At 42.5% G+C, this 23,994-nt stretch overlaps 1 protein-coding gene across 2 annotated transcripts in view; it reads right to left on the bottom strand.

Annotated features, from left to right (window-relative positions):
• Positions 1 to 23,994, bottom strand: part of LOC117764600 (metabotropic glutamate receptor 7) — a 61,915-nt gene that overhangs the window by 19,761 nt on the left and 18,160 nt on the right. For both annotated transcript variants that reach the window (XM_034590514.1, XM_034590515.1), the window contains exons 2-6: positions 17,797 to 18,013; positions 12,228 to 12,363; positions 11,434 to 11,588; positions 6,749 to 6,886; positions 4,638 to 4,838 (exon numbers count right to left, since the gene is read on the bottom strand). In XM_034590514.1, coding sequence (XP_034446405.1) covers positions 4,638 to 4,838; positions 6,749 to 6,886; positions 11,434 to 11,588; positions 12,228 to 12,363; positions 17,797 to 18,013 — 847 coding nt within the window. The remainder of the gene's footprint in view (positions 1 to 4,637; positions 4,839 to 6,748; positions 6,887 to 11,433; positions 11,589 to 12,227; positions 12,364 to 17,796; positions 18,014 to 23,994) is intronic.

Raw genomic sequence — 23,994 nt, 5'->3', positions numbered from 1 at the left:
GACCGCTGTCTAAGATGACAGATTCATGCATTTGCATGAGGCTCTGAACTAAGACCTAACAAAAGTGCACGGCTGCTGTGCTGAGCAGTGTGGGTGGACTGGGGATCCACTGCTGTGTTTCTCTCGCATCATTATTCTCCCCTTCTTTTCTTTTTTTCTGCCTCTCACTCCTCAGCTCTGTGACTCCGGCGCAGTGGGGGGATCAACAAAGGAGGCCTACACTCCTTCACTCTCAAACACACATTAGCGGTGGCACGTACACAGGATAATGTGCGTGGTTCCAGTCGAAATGCAATGAGGGACAGCGAGATATGCCTGACGGAGCTGCGGGAGAGCAACATTCACTCGCCGGTAAAAAATGGCAGAGAATACAACGGCAAGACAGGAGAAGAGGTAGAGTAGATGCAGAAGGTGGACATCTTATTGTTTGACTCAGGTGAAATGAGGCTCCTTTGTCAGAGCCACACTCAGACGCTGAAAACCCCCAGAAAAGTCAACAGAAGCCCAGATGGTTATTGAGATTGAACAGCAGCTTCCCGGTCCCATGCATGAATCTGCACCTAGTTAAGGTGTCCTTGGACTTTTTATTTTCTTCCTTTAGTTCCACCTTAAAATCGGTGGGCTTCTTGCCTTCTGGAACTCTGCACTGCTGCCATAGCGACCGAATTAGACAAAGGCAGGCATGTCTTTAGCTCTTAGCTCACTGGGAAGTCGCTTTCACACATTTTTGTACATAGATAATCATAAAGTGTAACTCTTACGATGCCTTGACTGTACACAAAACAAAAGGAAGATGAGATGCACTACAGGATTAGAACCCAAACGTTTAATGAATCAAGATCCTTATTATACTTTAATTATGCCAAAACATGTTAAGTGATATCTTATTCCTTTTTTGACAACAAATCCCATTAACAATGTAATGAGGAAATACCAACAGTATTGTTAGTGTGGCCGAGTGTAGCTTGGTAGTACATTTGATACCTCTGTGCCACAGGCCTACAGTGTTATCCACAAACTATTTTAAAATGCATCACTGCTCTGGATGTTCCTTTATTTCAGTAGTTAATTCTGATACACTTAATATACAACTGAACGTCCTCAATGCACCATTTAATTCTGCTATTATGACTCCTGTTAATGTCACATTAGCTTGATTTAGGGCTTTTAAAAACTGTCCATCCCTCTCTACACTCCCGTTTGTCTGAATGCAGAATCCAGCAGCATGAGTTCTTAAAAACACAAACACATAAAGAGCCCACATCACTCCAATTTTAATCTGTGTCCACTGTTTGCCTGTCAGTCACAGAATACATTTTTAAATTCTTATACTAGCTTTTGAATCACTGGAAGGCTTTCCCCCCCATCTTACCTGGCAGACATGCTTAAAAAATATGTGCCTGCGCGGTCGCTGATATCCTCCAACTAGAAAAAAACCTTTTGATCGTTCCCGACGTCAAAACTAAAAGTCGTGGAGCGGCAGCCTTTGTTAATTACGCCCCAAAACTGTGCAACAGCATCCCTGAAGGTCTTAGGGGCTCTGCATCTACTGACGGTTTAAAAAGAAACCTTAAGACACGTCTTTTTATAATAGCCTTCCCCCGACCTTTTTTTGTTTTTTTTAACCAAAAGGTTTCTTTGTTTTATCTCACGCAGCTGAATTTAAAAGGTTTTACCTGATGGCTGTTGCTAGTGAATCGCACGGCCAAGATTCAGAAACAAACAATTACATTCACATCTACGGACAATCTAGGGTCTCCAAATAACATCACCCCGGTCTGCATGTCTTTAGATTAAGGGAGGAACAAATGGTCGCCACAGGAAAAGAAGAGCAGTCAGAAAGTATTAAGAGAAATGAATGCATATGGTGTTTTATTGGGATTTGAGCCTTATCTTATATATAATGCTTGTAGGAATTTCAAAGGCTGACTCCAGACCTTTGAATCACTGCCAACATCTTTTGATGTTTTTTTTCAAGTCGGTCTGTTGGTGTATGGAAGTAAAAACAAAACAAAAATAAGGCAAATCAGAGCTTTGTAGATAGAATTATGAATGGACATAAAGGGATTAGGCCCTCTGGAATAAAACTGTGATTCAAATACGGCAAGTGCGTGAATATCGAAGAGCAACACATGTTCCTCAGTTAAAAGAAAACACATGAATGCAAACAAAAAGCCCTATGTTCAGAGATGACTGCAAACGGGCAATATCAGATCCTTTTTGAGACAGACTGCTGTTCTGAGATCAGATCTAAGGAGAGATATCCCTTCTGCAACAGTATTGTTAATGTCTATTTTTAGCTTTAACTGGTCAAGCACTGCGCTGTGTGATCCGACAGCAAGCCACTACCTATATAGCCTGAAAAGGGTGTTGATGGGGACCTGGCTGGCACCGATCGGTTTGGGCAAAACAAAACAAAATATCTCCACCTGTCAGACAGAAAACAGTTAACGTGAAACATCTCTGACTGAATAATGAAGTGAAAGCAAATCCTAATTTAGTCTGATCATCAGACCTGAGATGAACTGTAGGTTCAAGAGAAAACTAATGACTTGATCTCTGCTGCCCACACTTAGTTCGTATTCTTCATGGTGCAATCTTTTTAAAAAGCCTGTCTGTGTTAATATTTTCTTCAGTCATTTATTTAACCTGGCAACGAACCAAGATTTGTCTTCTCCCTGATCGTTTTCAGCCATGGGAGCCTGCAGTTTATATTATATACGTGAGAAATCATGTCGGAAGTGTACACATAATTACGCTGAGAAATAGACAATGAAATGAAATAAAAGACCTGGATATTAAGGGATTCATTAGAACGATATGTCGAAACAAGTTTACATTTCCTACACGATCCATTAAATTACATCAGTGTTTTTTTAAAGCTCAAAGTGAGCTGGGTCTACCTCTAAAAGTAGGACAGTTTCCAGAGAAGATTACACGGATTTCTGATTTTAAACAGCAGAATCTTATCTAGAACATTTTGTAAAGACACGATGCACTTCAGAGGAGGCTCTAATGATCACTGGCTGACACACATACCAGCATATTTGTAAAGACAAAAGTTTCTCTTGTTTTAGACCCCAGCTCCCATTTGGCTCTCCTCCTCCACTCCAGAGTATTTGTCATTTATAGCTACTTGGAATTAATTGTTAAGTATCATCCACATCACTTTGTTCACAGGGCTGAATTATATAGAGGTTCAAGTACCGGTAGACCCATAATACATCACATAGGCTGAAAATATTACATAGATCAAGAAAACATTGTGGTGCTTTTAACTATAAATGAATCTAAATGCAAATGTAAATTGTAGTCAGCCCACAAGCGACTGCATATGATGCATATCACAGAGGAGGTGGTAAAGTAAGAATTCATTACCCAATTTTTATAGTCCGAGATGACTCTGGCTTTTATGTCCTTTATTTAGTTTTTCTCTAAGATATATTTTATCTTGACACTGGAGAGAGATATGAACACGCAGCACCTTTGTGCAAAAATATTCTCAGACAATGTAGCAGTTAAAGATAGTTTGGTATTTCAATTATTCTTATTTGCTCTCTTGCCAAGTCTGTCTGGTAAAGATTTTGTTGAAGCGAGAAGATGATTAGCTTAGCTTGGCATAAAGACTGGAAACAGAAGGGAAAGAGCTAGCCTGGCTCTTTCCAAAAGGTTAAAAAACAGTCGCTCACCAGCACCTCTAAACCCAATTAATCAACACATTGCATCTTTATGCAGTTTAGTCTATTGAAAAACTAAAGGGTTAAAGCAATTTTCCATTTTACAGTGGGTCACACGTAGGAGCAGCAACTATTGGCAGAGTAATCGTCCGTAAAACCATAACCACACTTTATTTTAACAGATTCAAAAAACATGTTTTGGTGCAGCATGCATGGTTTAACAACAAAGAGGTTCCCACATGTTCTCCCTGTGTCTGAGTGAGATCTCCGCAGGTATTCCGGGCTTTTCCTCACACAGTCCAAAGCCGTGCAGATTGAGGTTAGGGTTAATTAGAGACTCTTAACTGACCGTAGGTGTGAATGTTAGTATGAATGATTGTTTGTCTCTGTATATTGGCTTTGTGATAAAATGGCGACCTGCCCATTGTGTAACCTGATGTCCGTCCAATGCCCGCTAGGATTGGCTTCAGCTCCCCCTGTGACCCTCAAAAGATAAGTGGTATAGATAATGGATGGTTATTAATGTTTTAAATAGCTCAGCTAACTGGCTGCCGGCTCCTGCTGCATATCTACTGTACAGTTGGGAGAATGACATCCATCTTCTCATATGAGTCTCAGCAATAACACAAAATTTTCCTTTAATGTTCTAGTGGCTGTATAAGTTCATTTACACTCATGCACTGAGAGAAAACATTATATAATTTTAAAGACAGATCTCATATTATGTTATTGCTGGTTCATCCGTAAGCACATTATTCTGGTATTTCTCAAATTGACAGTATGCTCGATTGTTCTGTATCCACACAATAGAGCCTGAAACATACTGTTGGAAGAAAACAACTGAAGAGAAATCATCTGCAGCTATGATAAGCAGCAAGTGATCTAATTTGAGTCTCCAAGACTATTTCCCTGTTATGATCCATGCTCTCTGTAGGAATCTTCCCACCGCGTGTCACTCACCGTTGAAGCTGGTGTTGCGTATATACTTCAGCAGCGTCTTCCCTTCCGCAGACTCCATTTGTGGACAAATGCCAAGATGATCAGGACACAAGTCCCTCTGCATGTTGTGCAGAGCGTGGGCCATGGCGTACACCGCGTCAATCACGAACTGCACCTTTCCCTCCTGCTCGTACTTGGAGTTGATCCCGATGCGCTCCTGGCCTGAGGGAAAGAAAAAAAAGGAAAGAGGGATGACTAACAACCAAATAAACCACGAGCCACTAGACATTACATTCTCTCAGCACGCCTCATCATCTCCTGCTTGGTTTTGTTGTTTCTCGTCCCCCATTCACCATTTGCTTTGAATTTAGATTTTGAAGGAATAACACCTTAAGGGACGACGTGGCACAGAAAATAAGAAAACACATTTTGTCCCGGAGTGGAAGATATCAGGCTGAACTGTGAGAAAATGTGTTTGTGGCAAACAGAGCAGATTCAGATTGAATTACTGTGGTGTATTACAAAGTAATAGGTTGCTAAGAATGTATGTCATTTGTCCCATCTGCAAGGTGATGAAGATCACCGTGAACTTTAGTAACATGCTCTGCTACAGTGGCTTCCTGCTCTTTTATATCCTCCTCCCAGTCTACTGCTCTTTCACGGGCTGCTCTAAAGGTTTTTGCCTCATGCTGCTGAGACACCGCTTGAATAACTAATGTGCCACCGCTGCTGGATTTTTGTTTTTGTTACCAACCGAATTAGCCATTTTATACTCAGGGTAGATAAAAGCTGTGTTTCAAAGGGTGAATGGAAATAATCACAACAAAAATACTACTGCTAATTTTAATGATAATCATCACCATCACCATCATCATCAAGATAATCATACTATTCAAGCTCCCGGATAACAAACCTGCATCATAAACATAAAGAGAATTACGGTGAATACTAAAAGACAATTTTCTCTTCGGTGATAGCCGGTCGTAATTTCCAAGCTGAGTGGAGGAGCGCATTATGTTAATAGGACACATATGATGATGTGGGAGACTTGCATAAACTGAAGAGGGTCAAAGGCAATCTGTGCTGACATTTCTGCCAATTTCTCAGAACTTAACACACATTTCAGCCCACACGTAACCTTTTTACCTTTTCGAGCTGCGCATAGAGCGCTCAATGGACAGTGGTTCAATGCAAAAGCCTTCAGTTCGTATTTAACATTCATAAATACCGAGCTTGACTCTAGATGTAAAAACAAATTAAAGAGAGAATAAATTGACAGTGGTGCAGTCGTCTTCAGAGCAACTGGAGAAAAGATAACAGACATTAATAGTCATTTTACAGAGGGTTTGTGGGGCACATGAAGTGGGACAACCATCCTCGGTCTTTGATGCATGACTAAAGATGCCAAACAAAAAGATGATAAAGGAAACAAAATCCCTCAGCAAACAGTAATTTGTGTCACACTGTTATTACCGTCGTCACATATGAAAGCAAGATTAATACAGCATCCCAAATCACAGGCATCATCCGCATAGATGATAAACGCAGCGCATTGCCTGTCACAATGCTGGCAGCCACAGTTTAAGTAATAGGAACATCCCAGAATGTTATCAGCAGCTCTGTCATTAATGCTGCCACAATGGTGGCAATAAAGCAGAACGGGGGGCATGGACAGTATTTACTTAGTTTCCCTTCCTGTAATTTCCAACCTAAATGAAGTCCACTGTGGCGCAGTGCAGTTAATATACGCGTCATGACTGTGCTGAGCTGTCAAGGTGACTGGGTTAAGGGGGAATATAGAGAGAAAATGGGATTTTAGAGATACAGGACATTAGCCACAGGAGCAGACGGTCTGTAACTGTACTATGACTAAGACCACGTGGTGCATTATTATTCTAATAATAAACTCTGCCTGTCCTGCACCCGCTGGGCAGAAACACCTGGCGTTAGACTTCCTGGCTGATCCGCAGACAAGAGAGGTTGAATTAAAACCCCAACAGTCTATCTGCAGCTTCTAATACGAACAAAAGGTCAAGTTCACTTGAGCATGATTCAGGAGAGGGAAATTATGCATCATCCTTTAGTGTTTTACAGACATGTTTCCTAATTTGCTAATGTCAGAACTCATGTACCTGTGCATTTGCGGCTGGTATCCTCTCTCTTCGAGGCGCTGAGGAGCCTGCAGTCAAAGTTTTCTTCCCAGAACTCAGCAAACCACACGTTCCTGCGATTGTTCTCAAGGGTGAGCGCCGTAAAGTATTCATCAAACCCTGGGAAGAGAGGAAGGAGGAGAATGGCTAAGATCCGGACCAATTATCGACCAATTCAAACCTGGAGGAAACGAAGCGCAGCAGTGTGGCGGCGGCGGCGGCGTGATGCTGGGCCGCTAGGTGTTGGAAGTACACCAGCAAGCGCTTCTTCATCACAATTTGACCATGGTGGTTCCTCTTCCTCTCAAGCCCCATGGAACTTTAATCACTTCTTTCATCTAGGAAATTACATTAATTAAAAAACAGGATGCATAATAAATAACGCAGGGATTGTAAGTGGTGCCACAGCCTGTTGCCTCGGGCTGTGAGGTCCTGTAGGTGCTGAACAGGTTTTCTTCAATTCATAAAATCCATTACAACAGAATCAGATTGAAGTAATGATATATTAGCCTAATAGGGCTTAGGTGCCTGTATGATGCATTAGCTCAACGAGAGATAAGTTGCAGCGACAAAGCAGAAAGAAAAGAAAGCCTGCGTGCTGGATTTTTCTCTCTTGTTTGTGCAACTTCCCCACCCAATGTGGGTCAGGGAAGTAAACGTCACTGCGAGATTCACGGCGCAGTGTCTTTTATCCGTCTTTGAATTATGAATTTCACATTTTAAAGTTTCTCCGTCCACGTCTCCACTCTCTTACGCAGTCATATCAGCCGAGTCGTGGGTAGAGGTGATAATGGCTAATCAGAGCTGAATGACTCAGCTTATTTTCCTTTCAAAAGACCATCAGTGATGCATGGTGGATTCATAATTTTTCTTGCTGCCGTCAGAGTGTACAGTCGTCCTGGCTAGACCTCCCCTAATTAAGCAAAGCTTCACAAAACGCAGACTTAAAAATTTGCTCAATTGTAGTGATGAACGGTTATTAGGCCTGTGACACTGGACAGAACATTAAATGAGGTGGTTCCTGCTGAGGACCTTCTATTTGTGTGGTGAATTTGTACATGTCCTGGCAAATGCGGCGTATAATTAGCAGCATAATTTCCCCATCGTCTTCCTTTTTTCTTGCGGGTGGACTATTTATGCTGCAGCTTTAGAGAGAAATCCACCACCTAAGCACATAAAAACAAGCAGTAATGGTATTTCATTTGGAGTTTATCGGCATAAAATGTTGGAAATGATCGAAAGGGCAAAGAGAATTCCAGCTATAGACTTTTTATATTGTGTTTCTTTCCATAACGATGCAGAGATCAGTGATGCCAATTGTTTCAAGCAGTTTGAGAGAGGAGATTATCAACTTGTAAAGCAAGTAAGCCCACGCTGATCGATGTGTATGTGACATTCACTGGTTCAGCATTTAATAATAAAATAGCCAATATTATCCAAACGGATTTTAGTCTGGTCGTGTACAATAAGCACTAATGTTAAAAGGTCATTCTTGCTCTCTGAGGACTGTTGAAAGCCATTCAGAGAAAAGTTGGAAATTGCCGACTGAAATAGAAAAGATGAGACAGAGGGACAAGAACAGAGAATAAAAGAAGCGAAATAAAATGTCATCTCTGAAATGCATCGTCTATCGCAGAGTTCTGCACAGCACAGTATATCTATAATGTGTTTCTTAGATCGTACATTTAATTTCTTTCAGTGTTTGCACTGATTTCCAGACATTGAAGCTGCTTTCAGACATGCACTGAACTCCAGATCACGTTTTCCTGAAATGATCCGGAAGGGGCTGTATGTGAGATGCCAGTTGCTCAGGATTGTAAAATATCCAGAACATGTGCGCGTTAGCCCTGCATGTGAGAATCGAGAATACAGCAGGAAAATGTCCAGAAAATTCACAGAGAGCGAGAGGGCATTTTTCTAATGTGCAACAGAGGCAAATCTGAAAAAAATTGCATTACAAAAGGGGTTTGATGTGCGTAAAAGACGCACATGAAGATGTCAACTTTGAGTTTGACAAGGGGGATAGGGGATCCGAAAACGATCACCTGCTGTGTTCTTCTAATGTGAAAGGCAAACTCCGGAAAAAATGTCCACACCAAATTTCCAGGAACTTAATGTCTGAACAGTTTTATATGGTCTTGTGAGTGAGTCAGGGACACATGAAAATGCTTTTAAAAATTTTTTATTCTGTTCTTCAAGTGGTACTAACAATGTTTTGTATTAATGGTGCTACTTATTGAATGTAAAAGGGATCGCTCATTAATCCAGAGACAATTATCGTCTGTCTCTCCGGTTCCCCTCGGCTCTGAGGAGCGTTTCATTGTCTCTGAGCTCATTGTTTTTTTTACCTGAAACTTTACCGTTTACTTCACCGTCCTGCTGATTCACTCTCACCTCCTTCATTAGCATCATCTCAAGCTGCATCGGGCTGCTTTATCTTTTTTTTTTTCCCACAAAACGCTCTAAACACTCACTGTAAACTACCTGCTCAGCATCAAATGGCAGACAGACGCACTTAGAGACCAGCTGGCGAACATCGGGGAGCATTTAGCAGCTAAAGAACCAGATATTTATCTCAGGAGTCAGTAAAGACCTAAGACAGAGCTAAAAGGAGAGTGACTATTGATCAAACATTTGCTCAGAGGCCAGAAGCACAACTTTAAATGAATGCTTAAGTTCCCCCTTATCTGCTGGAGGTTTCAATAGGCAACAGGGAGGATGTAGTTTGTGCTGTTATTGAATTCTATTGCATTATACGGACAGGTGTCTCTTTTTATTTCACTCTCCCATTTATATCGGTGATGTTTGGCTAAATAACAGAAACACATCTCTTTACAATGCAGCTCAACAGCACCACAAACTAAATTGTCCACAACGATCAGACTGTTTCACTCACACAGAATCAACACCTCTCTGAAACAGCGTCATTAAAAACTGAACATTATAACCGTCATCAGGTGGGAGTTACTGCAGGACTGTTGTATTAGACTAAATACATTTTTGTGGGCTGTTCTTAAAAACTGTTATTAACACAAACGAAAGCAAACCAGGCATAAAAAAAAGGAATTTGTACCAATAAAATCATATAGTACATGTGGTGGACTGCAGTATATAGTATACAATAATTATAATATAATATGACATTATTCTACTGGTAGAAGTACCTCAGAACGTACTTATCCCAGAGAGCCTTTCTTGATTTTATCTGCACTGCTTATTAATTTTATCTCTCTCCTTTCATTCACTTAAGAAATAATTAGGTCTTAAATTTCCATGTAACTTTTTCCCAAGTTCAATGTAAAGGGTCACATTTAATAACCCTGAGTGTTTTCTATCATGTCGAGTTAGTGTGAATAGACCAAATAACTTCAGAGTGATTTAATAACAGAGTTAAAGTTATTATTGTGGCTTTATTGTTCTTACATTGGGTTTATCCTCTATCTTAACTTTCTTGCTTACTCCTTCTCCATATAACCACTTTACGAGCGTCAACAAGAGACTGATTTACGCGTCGAGTCTGCAACGGTAAAACGACCGTGTTGCTCCCGGCCGTAGCTAGTTTATTTTTACGGAAGCTTTTCCCCATAAAAGATTACTTCCTAACTTCCTGTCTATGAAACCAGCAAGCGTACTTTCACAATAAAACAAACACAATGGTGCTTACATTTATACATAAATATATGCATTAAACTCACGCTTTATTGAATAAAATCATTCTTACTCTTATTTGATTATTCCCATGCAACTCAACATGAAGTAAAACCCTTCATTAAATGTGACCCCTTGCAGTGAGTGTATATGTAATAAAATTACATTGAAATTTTATACGTAATTGTAATCGATAAAGTAAAAGTTTTAGGCATAATTATAGTGTTTGTTGTTTTGCTTGTGAAGCACTTTGTAACTTTGAAAAATGCTATACGGATAGAATGTATTACTATGATTATTATTATACAATATAATACTGGAATGTCACTGAGTAGAGCCCAAACCTCCGCCAAGGCATAACAGTCCCCTTATGAAATTTTAATTCAAATTCGATAGATATGGATTTTTATTTGCATCTGCACCAAGTTGCACACATATCAGTCCCCTAAACATAACGGATTTTTTCATCAAGATCAATAAATTATTCTCTGAGAAATTGTTGGTGGAAAAAAAACAAACCTCATCTTGCAAAGTTAACCTGATGGTGCACAACTGTTCCTGGTCTCTCTCTCTCCTCTCTCTCCCCTCTCTTCCACCCTTCTCCCCATTTTTCTCTGCGCACCCCAACTGGTCGAGGCAGATGGCCGCCCACATTGAGTCTGGTTCTGCAGGAGGTTTCTCCCAGTTAATGAGGGAGTTTTTTCTCTCCCCAGTCGCCAAAGTGCTGCTCATTGTGGGAACTGTTGGGTTTATCTATAATATTTAAGGTCTTGACCTTCTCTGTAAAGTGCCCTGAGATAATGTATATTGTGATTTGGCGCTATACAAATAAAATTGAATTGTTAAAGAAAGTGAAAAAAAAAATGACTGGGTCTGCGCCAAAATATAATGAGTTGTTTTATGGCCCACATCCCAACCTTCCATCAACTTTTGTGGAAATCCATTTGGTAGATTTTGCATAATCCTACTGACAAACAATATACGTGTGAGTGTGTGTGTGTGTGTATGTGTGTGTGTACCTCTAATGGAGGAGCGCTTGGGCAGTATAGTGACTGCTCCCACCGCCACGTCTTCAAGCTGGTGGATGGGACTGCTCTTCGCTCCCCAGCTGTCGGATCCGATCCACAGGAAATGGCCCACCTGATTGGCCCTCTTGGTGGCATTGAGAACCCCCCTGCAAGGACATCCGTGTGAATTAGGAGGGAGCGATCTAACGCCTATCACGCAAAGGAACAGCTGGCTTTAAGGAGCTGCTTGGACATTACAGCTCTGTCATTTACCGTTCTTCATTCATTCTTCACATCATAGGTGAAAAATAAAGGAGGGAAATTAGGGTTATTTTGCATGAACTGGTTTATGTTTTGTTTTGTGTGAATGAAAGATGTTATTTTTACATCTCATTTAAACACAATAGGACGTATGAGTTAAAGTCATTGATCTCCACGTCCCTTTCTTGTCTTTACTTTTTTAATTTATTTAACTGGAGTATCCACTAGATCCTTCATTCTGACTTCATAGGTACTAAATGTTTGATTCGGTGTTTCTTTACATAAACATTCCCCACAGGGCATTGTAAATGAAACAATATCTCTGCTGCTTTGTTGGGATCTCTATTCCCTCTTTTCCTCCGAGGCGCGCTGGTGTTTGTGTTGTTGGAGGTGTATTTGTGTAGCAGACATCCTGTGCACATGGTAAATCTCTGCCTCTAGCCTGACTTCAGGAGCTGCGACTCGGAGATTAAAGACCCCAACATGGCAAGTCATCAACACGCCTGAGCGACATGGATGAAGGCACAATGCACTGTGCTCCTCACCGTATGTCTTCTTCACTGGCAAAGATGACGACTGCCCGCGAGTGCTGCGTTTCCAGCAGTTGTTGGATGGCTTTGTCGTAATCCTCCACCTTGGGGTTGTGGGGTATTTTCAAAGACTGGGCGACGCAGATCCCACCTTTTAATGGGGAAAGAGTAAGAAATGATTAGGCCTCTGGGATGATCTCGCCCTTTCACTCACTCTCACACACACACAAACACACAAAGCCTGAGGTCATAATGGCTGCTTTTATTCTTATGGAAATCTCCCCCATATGGAAATGAAAAAACGCATCTGAACAAAACAGCGAGGTTTTAAAGATGCCGTCATGCTCGCTGTACAGTCTGAACAATAGTCCTACAGTGTATACATTTACATTTTGGCAATGATCGACAAACCACAGCAGCATGCAACACAACACTCCGACTGCGCCTCCCGACTGAGCACCAGCATCATTTCACAGAGTGAGGGAGTTATAAACATATCTGCTATAGCGAATCCAATAATCCACACCAACAGGGACGTAAAGCTACAGATTTTATATCATAGATCGGTGAAAATCCAGCAGCTTTTCATTGACTTTTCATTTAAAGTCATTATCAAACATCTCTTGCTGGACCCTGAACTAATCAGATAGCACAGCTGGCAATAACAAACAAAGAGGATATTAATACTGACAATAAATCATTCTCAGACAGGGCACCACTAATGAGTTTTAACAGGATGAAGGGTGCCGACCGTTTCCGTGCGTTGCTAAATATTTGCTACATACTGTATTAAGCACGGTATATAATTGCAAGTGTGTAAATTGTTAGCTGTGGTTGTCCTTTGGGTTATATTCCGTAGCTCATTATCAGATAGAGAGGCAAAGTAATAGTAAAAAAGTTTTGCTCCGCTCGGTAATTACAAGCGCTAAGTACAGGCTAACCTTTAAAGCACTTTGGATAAACAGATACGATCACCTGTGTGAGAGAACATCCTAACTACTGTAGGCCTAGACCGAGGCAGCAGCCTGTGTCCTGAGTCAACAACAAAACTTTACACAAAAAAAACCAATTAAAATTTCTCCCACTCAAGCATTTTAATAGCCTACCCAATAACCTTTCAGTTTGAATTTCCCCTAGTAGACAAAGAAATGGAAGGAATCTCCTAATTGCCGTTCTCCTCAGGCTCATTACTTTGATATAAACAGCTTTTAGCTGCCAGATCACACATCTCCAGTCACAGTTTACTGTGGCATTTCTAAAGGCAGAAGATAGCAAAACAAGGATTCCTGAACCGCATCTTAACTATACACTCTTCTATTATCAGCAGGCAGGATTAGTGATGTTTGTTGATGCAAGAAAAATACTCTGGGATGGCTGCTGTTATCCTGCTTAAATGGACCACACGCAAAAATGGAGACGCTGCCAATGGTCTGGCTGTTGCTCAGGGTTTGTGGCATCCTGTTAAAGTGAGACGTGCTCTGTGTCATTTGAGCGGCGCAGCCTGCATTGTTAGGTCTCCAAGGGATGACACGATTCAGAGCAGAGATTTTAGTTGATTTCAGCCATAAATCCCACTATATGACACTGCACTTCCACTGTTTAACATCTGATTCTGGTGTATGAGCAGCTCTAGGGGGAACAGTATGTCTGCAGGTAGGTATAACTCACATACACACACACTAGAAGAAAAATGTATTATTGCCATTATCTCCATTATGACATAAACCTTGTTTGAGGAGTTACAATGGTAAAAGTCTTGAACAGAGATGTATTGTACGTCACAACAGTTAATAACAGAGGGAGCGACCACACAAGCCACTGATGAAGATAAGAAGCGCTTGGAGCAGATTTCATCTACAGAGAAAAAAGAGCACCAGAGCTGAACGGGCTTGCTGGCTTTCGACTGCCCTACAGGCTGCGGACCGGTGGTTGTGCAGTGGTGGCTAAATTATTGAACGCCTGCAGAATGCCTCCTCTGTCAGTCAGTCAGATGGTCAGACGGTCCTTTAGTTCAAGAGGCCGGCATGATGGAAATGCAAGTACTGTGTCGTGTGCTTACAGTGCATTGTGCTGTGGGCCGAACTGGCTTCACCTGCCACTGGAAGGCGATGTGAGGACTTGAAAGAGTCCTCGATTCAAACTGTGGACTTAAAGAGGAGCTGCGAGTGTCTGTCTTGGCTTGGAGATGTGGGACAGATAAATGTCAGGCTCTGGGAGAAAAGAGTGTTTTATTACCACTTGTTAAAGTTTTCTATAGTAACACTGCACTGTCCAGCTGTCACTAAGAGACAGTGAGAAAAAAAGTGAGGATGATGTTTGTTTAAAATCCATCTAAAACACTGAAAACATCAGATTTCTGCTGACAATAGAAGTAAGGACGTGCTGGTTTGACGTGCAAATTTGAGCTGCACCCTGTTAATTTACCTGATGATTCTACAACATAATACAAAATGTAAATACATTGTTAACCTCTACCCTCTGCTCCATATTTGATTAATATATCAATGGCAGCTTAATGATCATGATGGTTAAATTCCTCAGGTCTTGGAAGTTCTCCACTTATCTGTCTAAGTGCCATAGGTCATGCACTGCATTAACTGCTTTAATTATTCATCCTCTGTGCCCTTGGTTCTGAAAATGCACTGCAGGGCGAGAAATCTAACATTGCAATTTAGCTTAGTGAAATACAAAAGCCTTTAATTTTAGAAGCTCCCGATTGGTCTCCTCTCCCGCCTACTCAACACCCTGCAAACCCAAATCTCTAGGGGACCCACAACACTGCAATTATATTTATCACCTTGACAGTCAAAAGGCAAACCTGCTCCCGCCAGTCTCTCCTGCCTGAACACGTGGGAGAACATCAAAACGCACTGACACGCAACTGGCATCTGTGTGCCCTGCATTCCTTTGCACTGCTGTTCTGGGACCTGTCAGATGTTGGGGGATCATGTAATGGTGTATTTTACGCCATTTTCCCGATGCACCGGGTTCTTCCCACTGTCCATACCTACTGCTAAAAATGAGTGGTTCACTTTTACTGGATATTTTCTCCCCTCACACGGCTCAGATCTGATGTAAGCAAGCATCGTGTTGGCAACTTGCTGCAATCAATTCCGCAGGGATATTCTGTGGGAGGTTTTCCTCAAATGCAAGTCTTTTTATCAAATGGGAAAACTGAACTCAATCGTTCTGGCTTGAGTCCAGACAGACACAGAAAAATACAAACAAGATTAATCTCTGCCAGCTTCACCTGCAGCCAGGATGGAGGTGCGCAATGGAACAGTGCCTAAACTGGAGAGAGAATGCAGAGCGAATAAAAGAATGGAGAAAACAGGAGAGATCAATACAGGCTGACCATCACTCCGGTCTCAGCTTGGGGTAATGGGCAGCCATATTGCATTAGTCCTCTGGAAGGTTCTCCTTGAAGTGGTGAAGCGAGAATCCTACTAATGCATCTGACATTTCACTGCAACCAAACAAGGCAGCCACGAAAAACCGTCTCAAGGTCTCATTGATCAAGTGGCCGGGATGCTGCAACAACATCCACCCAAAAGTGTGACTCTGCAGCTGAGCAATTTCTTAAAAATGATGCATACATTTACTTATAACACACTTTTCTAGATATTCCCTTTCCATATTCACTAAGATGTTTGCCTCTTAAATTCAATCCATCTTAGTCAGTTCTGGTGCGGAAGGGCTTCCTCTGAGTGAATCCTGTGAATGTATAGTCTTGCTATTACATAATTAATGTGTTTATTAACGATAAGATGGCTTCGGCACCGGAAGCTTTCCTGTAGAGGGTTTAATTCCCATTTGTACATGAATACAAAATATAGCAAAGTGACTGCAGCTCGGAAGCAACAGGATGAGTCAACAACAACAGTGGCTTATGATTCCATTTTCCTCATAGCTATGCAGGAGTCATAATGTTTACCGAGAAAAAAAGCGGGAAATGTATCTGAGAAAACCAGCTGGAGGAAACTGCCTTTATCACAGGATATAAGATGAAACGAAACTTCCAATATGAGCCTTAAAGCAGGGCGTTTATTTATTTGTTCCCATACGAGCTTCATTCTCTCTCTCTGTCTGTCTCTCTCTGTCTGTCTCTGTCTCAATGCAAATTACTCCACCACAAACAGCTTCTTAAGGTTTTAACGAGTGATCACGGTGGACATGAATGCACACAGATAAAATATTCATGCATGCTGGACTTCTGATCGGTGCCTGTGGGATGTCATTAGCTTTCCTCATTTTAGAGGTTTCCGCACATTAGTCTATTAGAAGAGACAGAGATCACTCCCTGCAGATTCATAGGAAATGGATTGGGATCCCCAAAAGGGGGAAGGTGAGAAGCAGCCAAATACTTGTTGCATGGATTGTGCTATCAAGGATAATGGAGGGTCATTTTTCAAAACCCGGGTAGCATTCTCTCAAAAGGATGGAGACTTGAATTGGAGTCTTGAACACAGCGATAGCTGACCTCTGTGCACTAAAAACCCTCTTGCAATCATCCAGTGTGATTGCTGAAATGTATCCTGAACGGCTCCTGGTTCTCATGTACCACCACATGTCAACAACGGCATCAATGTGGAAAAAGCAGTTGAGTCAAGCATGTGCACAATTTTCAGCCCAGTTGCAGGCGAAACTGCAACATCCTGTCTGCATGCAAATCTCTGCTGTACTGTAAGTACTCTTCAAGGTCCTTACAACCTCTCCAAAGACACATCGAAACATAACAATTGAACTGCTAGGGCCTGAGCAAAGATCATTGCTACTTTAAACTATCAACATTAATGTTACATTACACGACCCAACAAACAAGATTCTAATTGCTTGCTTCCCAGACCATACAGTCTCTCTCTCTCTCTCTCTCTCTCTCTCTCCGTCTGCTTTATTCACATGGTTTCCTCGGAAAAAATGTCTAGAGGCATTCAGCAGAGAAGCCGGGTTCTTTTCTCAAACAGACTAAATATGTAAGATGCAGATCCCCGCTGCTTCTCACACACACCTACACCCACACACACACGACTGGAACAGAGTGGTTTGAACTGACTGCCCGTAAAGCTGACGGACCATCATTAACGTCCTTAGAGCTGTGCACTCTCACTAGCGAGAATAAAAAATGAGGCTGGGTGAAGCAGGAAGGCAGAGTGTAAAACAAAACTCTCCCACATGACTAGTTGCCAGAACGTGCTCTCCACTCCGTTGGCCAAAGAGACTACATTAGAACATTTGAGACAATCCCTCTTCTGAGGCTGCACCAAGCAAAAAGCTGAAATGCTTACATTTAAAAAAAAGAAAAAAAAGCAGGGTATAGAAAATGCTCGTTATTGTTATGTGGCATCTTCGCTACAAGCTGTTTCTCTGTCTACATTTCCAGTAACACTCCACAACTCACTGGGGAACCAAGGCAGAAGCTGCCAAACAGATCAATAATTCATCCAGCGAAAAGCGATTTCACGGTGAAAAGGAACACTGAACTTTCTCTGGGTCAAAAATGCAAGTTCATGTTTAAAAAAAAAATATTTGATTAAAAATGTGAAAAAAGTATTAGAACCTTTTGTGGTGTCCATGACGTCCTCACCTGCTTCTTTGGAGAGTTGTGTGAATGCCTCTATTCCCTTTTCTCCGTAGCTGCCCTCGGAGGCAATGGTGGAGACGTACGTCCATCCCAGGGCTCGGATGATGTCCACCATGGCCTGGGCCTGGAACGAGTCTGGAGGAACCACCCGCGAGAAGAAGTCATAGCGCCTGTCGTCACTCAACTCTGGGGCTGTGGACGCGTAGCTGATCTGCGGGATCTTGGAAGAGAAGAGGTGGCATTAGGGAGACTTGGAATACATTCGCTCATGTGTTGGTGTTATTGTGGTTCAGCATCACATTTGGTTGCTATGGTGACTGTTCTGATAAAAACACATTTTTGAATAGCCAAGTACAAAATCCCTCCTTATACACTGAGATGTGCTATTCACCATTTTATTTGAGTGTCCAACCTTTCACCCTTGAAACTAATCTATCTGTGCAGCAACTGAGAAAAGTCCATCAACCGAGGACCATTGGATGCAGTTGAAGGCTACAGAAGGGGATAGAAAATACGTTTTTTTTATAAATCTCTCAACTGGATTTTGTTATAATCTTAAGTCTTTGTCTGGATCTTGTGAGTAGAGGTTGTGCAAGTTAACTTGCAGTTGTACAAAATGTTCCCCTTCTAACGGAAAGCAGCGTAATCACACTTAATTATCACGATCAGCTAACAACTGCCACGTTCAATCAACCTAACAGTGGGTATCTCATGAGGAAATACAGAAAGGTTTTATCAATCAAGCTCTGCAGAAAGATGCAACACACTCACTTTTCTTAATGTTCAACAGACTCCTTAATAGACCTCAGGTGTTGCACTTACCCTTTAACATTTGAAATTGCAGCCAAGCTAACAGCAAAACTCTATGGAGGTAACAGTTGATTTGTTAATTTGTGTTTTGTGATCCCTTGATTTAATTTTTTTAACGTCATCATCACATTAAAATGTGTCCAATAGTTTTTTGGGTTATGACTAAGTATTGAGTTGTACTTTGTGTTTAGTGCTAATTGGTAAAGCATACTGAGATGCTGTCAACATGTCAGTATGCAAATTTAGCTCAAATCACCTCTGTGACCAAACACAGTCGCTTAGAGCCAATGCAGACGACTGAGTGTTCACGCAGAGTGTGAAGTGACTTTTGGAGGTGGTGAAATTTGCCTACAAAGGGAATAGAAAGATATGATTAGATGCTAATTCACCGCGGGTGTCGCAAATTGCTGCAAAAACGTGTCTGCGTGTTTGAACTTTACTGAAAGATCTGCATGTCTCGCATGGCTTTACCATTCTGTTTCATAAACACAAGAGGAAAAGGGGGAAATGCAGGAGGGAAATTACAGAAATAACGAGGAGTCTCTGGCGAATTGATGCTGAGCAGAACGACACAGACACACTCCCGCAGACACAGTCGCCGTGTGTGCCTGTTGCTGGCTAGCTCACGGCTAACATCTGAACAGTTGGTGCAGTACACTGGCTGCTGGGGGCAGTTTGGTCACATCCACAAAAATGGTGCAAGGGTTAGATTCACTTCACCTTCTCCCTGGGCGCACCCTCAGTCTTGTTAAACACAAGCACAGCAACTCAGGAAAGTAAATGTAGGAGGTAATGTCTCTGTCTGCACTAACATTTTTCATGGTAATCATCAAAAGCCCAGCATCAATTCAATTGATTGCACATTGCTGCCTGATCAAGTCCTGAGCATCTCATCATCAGAGGTTTTGAAACAAGCAATCACACCTGTTGGTTTGTCTCGGATCAAAATGTCCACCTCCTGTTCGAGAAGTGGATGCACAAGCAGGGCCCTGCATCTCTTTCTCTTGAACCCAGCGCTGTACCTCATCAAACAGCCTAATCTAAGCACTGTATGAATGCCATCCATTTCTGTTAGAGTGATCAAAAGCAGGCGGACGCTGGGGAAACACAGGAATGAGGACACCGCGGCACGCTGATGGGGTTGCTTCAACTCCCAGAGTGTGAGTTATAGCTTTGACCCACAACTCAAAGGGGGTCAACTGCACAAAGCTGACAAATTGAGGAGCAAAGCAGGTGGTTGAACTCAAGATGACTCAAATGTTTCACTTCAACAAAAAATAAAAATAAAAAGCTAATTCGCAAAATCAGCGAGCGCAAAATCAGTGATGCAATTAGACAAATTCACACGTGGGAACGCGACGGCGATGTCACGAGGTGAATCACTGCAGCGCCGTCTAGACCGAGCGCACCGGGTCGTAGAGGGAGCATAGCAAAGTAATGGAAAAGCAACAGCTCCGGTGATTTGCATTTGAAAAGAGCCTTCTTTCCGAAAAGTAAAGTATATATTTGGAGAATTTGATACTGGATCTATCCTAACAGAGCTGCTACAGTAATACTATGGAGTCAAAGGGTGATATACGTTTGTTGGATCGCGTCCCATCTTCGCCCCAGCTGTGATAGAAAGCTGCATGAACATTTGTCTCACTGGAGCTTTTTGCTGCGGGACACATTTAAGATGGCGATGTCTTTTTACTTTGTCCCAGGCTGCTACCCTGTCGATATAATTTCTCCAATCCTCCCAATTCCCCAGGAATCTACAGCTGGCAGAACAAACATCCACATTTACAGCCTTTTGCTTTTTTAATTACCACTTCGATCTCCAGGAAACAAAGGGGCTTGATCGAAACCTTGATTAAGAAAATGCAGAGGTGTGGGGAGGATTAAACCTGCTGGAATCACGACACAGGGAGCTGCAGACTAACTGACACTGATTACAATCTAACATCTTTGTGGGGTTTTTTTACCTCCCTGAGAGCTAATGGACTATAAATTAAGTTGAATGCAAGTTAGTAATTCAACCTTCATTATGAAATAGATGAGTGAAGTTAAACCTTTCTGAAAGAGATAATGCCTCAGTAGATTTCAAGCAACAAAGTTTAACTTTTACACTTTGGTCAGAGTTTTGATGATTGATACCCATATAAAAATAGCAATTAAGCCCTTGTTGCTACAAATTGCAGCAGATCTGAATTTCTTCACCGCAGCTGAAAAAACAGAGATAATAAGTCAGGATGTTCTTATCAAGATTTTTCAATTATTTTCTGTAAATAATTCGATTAGAATGTGTATGAATAGGGGATTATTTTCTCTTAATCCTGACGTATGAGGAATTTGCCTTTCTCTCAGTTACACCTGACTCTGTTTGCACATCATTTCATTTGAAGCTATTACATGTGAAGCATGGCATCACACACAACAACATGATAATGCTCCAGCGTTAGCGAGGGCAAAGTGTGACAGCGATGCCTGCGAGCGGCCGGCATTGGTCGTCGACTACGAGAACCGCAGACCGATCGCGAGCGACTGAATTCAGGCCAAGAACGAGTGGTTAACAATGCCCCCATTCAGTATCACAATTACCCAAAGCTGATGTCTGGCACCTGTCATCTGCAGTATAGATCAAAGTTCGGATTGCTGAGGGTAATCGCACTGGCTTGCTCTTGAATGTATCTGGGCTGACAGGATCGATAGGAGGAAAACACAGAGGTCTGTTATAGGGGACACTGTTATATTGATTTACCACCACAAAGTGCTGCGGCCGCCCTGAATAAAAAATCTGTTGCTGAAGTCTAAAGGGGGTTTTGAGAAAAAGACGAAAGGGAGGCCGGGTGGGAGGAAGCGGTGGTGGGTTAGGGGGGGGGAGGTAATCTGCTCACTGACATTAAATGAGAATTTCAACCTGTGTTTTAGGAGAAGAGGTGACTAAGCAAGGTTGTGCAAAGGTTAGACACGTTCACACACGGAATGCCAGGTGAAGCTAATTAGAGTGTGTTGGCCTTTTCCGTCGCATTTTCACATACAGCAGCCCACATGCACCAGGGGTAGGCGCGGAGAAAGGCGAGAGAGTGAAATGTTTGTGCTTTAACCGTCCTGCTCTGCTGATGTGAAGGAAATGATTCTGACGAGCTGAGAGCAGTTCGTGCAGATGCAGCTTGCTGTGCCGCGCCGGCTCCGTCCTCACTCTCTCACGGCTGATGCAGAAAGAAATGTTATTTGAGGAAAAGCAGGCAGCATATGGCACCACACGACTCTCGGTCGGGGTAATGGCAACCATCTATCCTTGCCTTCGGAGAAGAAGGTAGTCTGCAGATATTAAAAGGCGGCCTGTCTACACAGAAGAAAACCTATGACAAAACACAAAAGCTATCTTTCAAACACAGATCTTTTATCTACAAAAGGCAGCACTGACTAGACACCATTAGTGTCAAAAAATGAGGCATGGAAAACTAGAGACTTGTCCAGACTGGCTTTGGTATCGATTAATGAACAGCACTCAAAAACACAGCTGAAAAGTAGCTGTGAGTGGCAGAGCTGAAAAGTTTCCCATGAGCGGCTTTAACTGGAGCGAGGGCAGCCAGGCAGTTCCTGTTGCAGGAATCCCTGTGCCTCTATTTGCTGCATGATTAGCTTCTAAGTATATCTTGACATCAGTCAGGCTCGGCTAGGCTGTTTGCAAGAGTCTCCACGGTGACGGCGGACATGACAGCGGGTTCTGACAGACCCGACTCAAGCCCCATGCTGCCAGTGGCCGGATGCCAATGCACAGATTGTCCTTGTGACACCAGCACAACGACACGTACACACAAACTGTAAATATGATTCCTATGTACAGGCTGAGGAGCCATTTTGAAACACTCCACGCCCCCATTCACAGTGGAATAAATATTTTCTCGGGTCCCCCGTCAAAAGATTTATTTGTAGCCCCAGTGCCTGGTGCTGTAAAACAGCAACGGTCAATATCTCACGAACAAAAAAAATCAGTATGATAAACAGGCCTATAAAGATATTGAGCAGTTATCACGTTTTACACCGTTCCTGCTAAATCAAGGCTCTGCAAATCTAGCAGGGACATGCGGGGGTCACACAGTCATTGCTTTGCATTCACACAGCAGCGCCATTTGTTAGTAGGACAGAGGTAATGACTGTGTCTATACATGCTACCTCGGGCTGGGCTTTGGTAATCTCTCTTCACCAGAGCACAGCACAGCAGAGGAGGCGGGGAGGAAGGGCGGCGGAGACCGACAGCTTTCCCTCCCTCTCTCTGTCACTCTCTCACCCTCTCTTCCTGCCCATCTGTGTCTCTCACTCAAACTCTCCTTTTGTCAAGGCTGCGTTTCATCATTGTGGCCTCACGCAACCTGTGACTTTCTGCCTCACGCCCTTGTTCCCCGCCCCTCTGTGTGCTTCAGCCCCATCGAAGAGACAAAAGTGAGTCCCGTCTTCCAGAGTGTCTCTCTCTCCATCCCTCCCTCGCGGTCATCTATCTGCATGCAGACACGCCCACACAGATGATCAGCAGACACTTCCTGCCCACAGAGGTCCTCAGGCTGCCAGTTTCCCCCCAAGTCGAGACAATCTGCCCTCAGTCATTGGCTCGAAGGCCAGCCAACACTCCCCTCCTCCATGTCCTTAGTGTTTATCTTTCCCCCCCAATTTTGTCCCTTTTTTTCATTTCAACCCTAAATCCTCAAAATTGACAGTGTTTTAATAAATAATGAGCCTCCAGTGTTCATTGCCAATGCAAAAATATTCACATGAACATATCTGCAAACCAAGAATTTGTTTATGATATCCACTTGTAGCAATTAAAGCTTGATATTGCAACATACATCCTCCTTTTAATACTCACATGTGCACATTGCTGTAACTAACAACGACAGCCAATCACATAGCTGGCTTTCTTGCCAACATTGCCATGCTAGCTGTCCATGCAATGCTATAGGGAAGTACGCAGCAGCCTCTGCCTCCTCTCCCCATCCTCATTTTGATGTTTGATGTCAGGCTGGACCTGTATTTCCATTTGCATGACGTGATTGGCTTGGCCTGCTCTCGGGCATTTGATTGGGTGATGTATGCACTAGAAAAGTTGAGCTTTTCTGAACTTCTATCTTACGCAGCAAAAGCAAAATTAAGCCACGGAACCACAATGCAGTGTGGCCATGCATAACATCACCCCATTTAAAGTGAATGAGCCCTGGCTCTGTTTAAGCCTCCAACGTGTGCGTGTGAGTGCTCCGTTAGCTCTGTTTCCCACCAAGTCCTGAGAAAACATCTGGTGCTGTAGCTGCTAAAATGTTCCAGTATGTTCATCTGCCACTGGCTAATGAAAAATGTTAAAGTTGGCTGAAAGACACTGAAATACTTTGTCTATTAGAGGGAAACTGCAGAGTT

The sequence above is a fragment of the Hippoglossus hippoglossus genome, chromosome 7 (assembly GCF_009819705.1).
Source record: "Hippoglossus hippoglossus isolate fHipHip1 chromosome 7, fHipHip1.pri, whole genome shotgun sequence".
NCBI lineage: Eukaryota > Metazoa > Chordata > Actinopteri > Pleuronectiformes > Pleuronectidae > Hippoglossus > Hippoglossus hippoglossus.
Note: the sequence above shows the minus strand (reverse complement) of the source record. Positions and strands in the feature narration are given on the sequence as shown.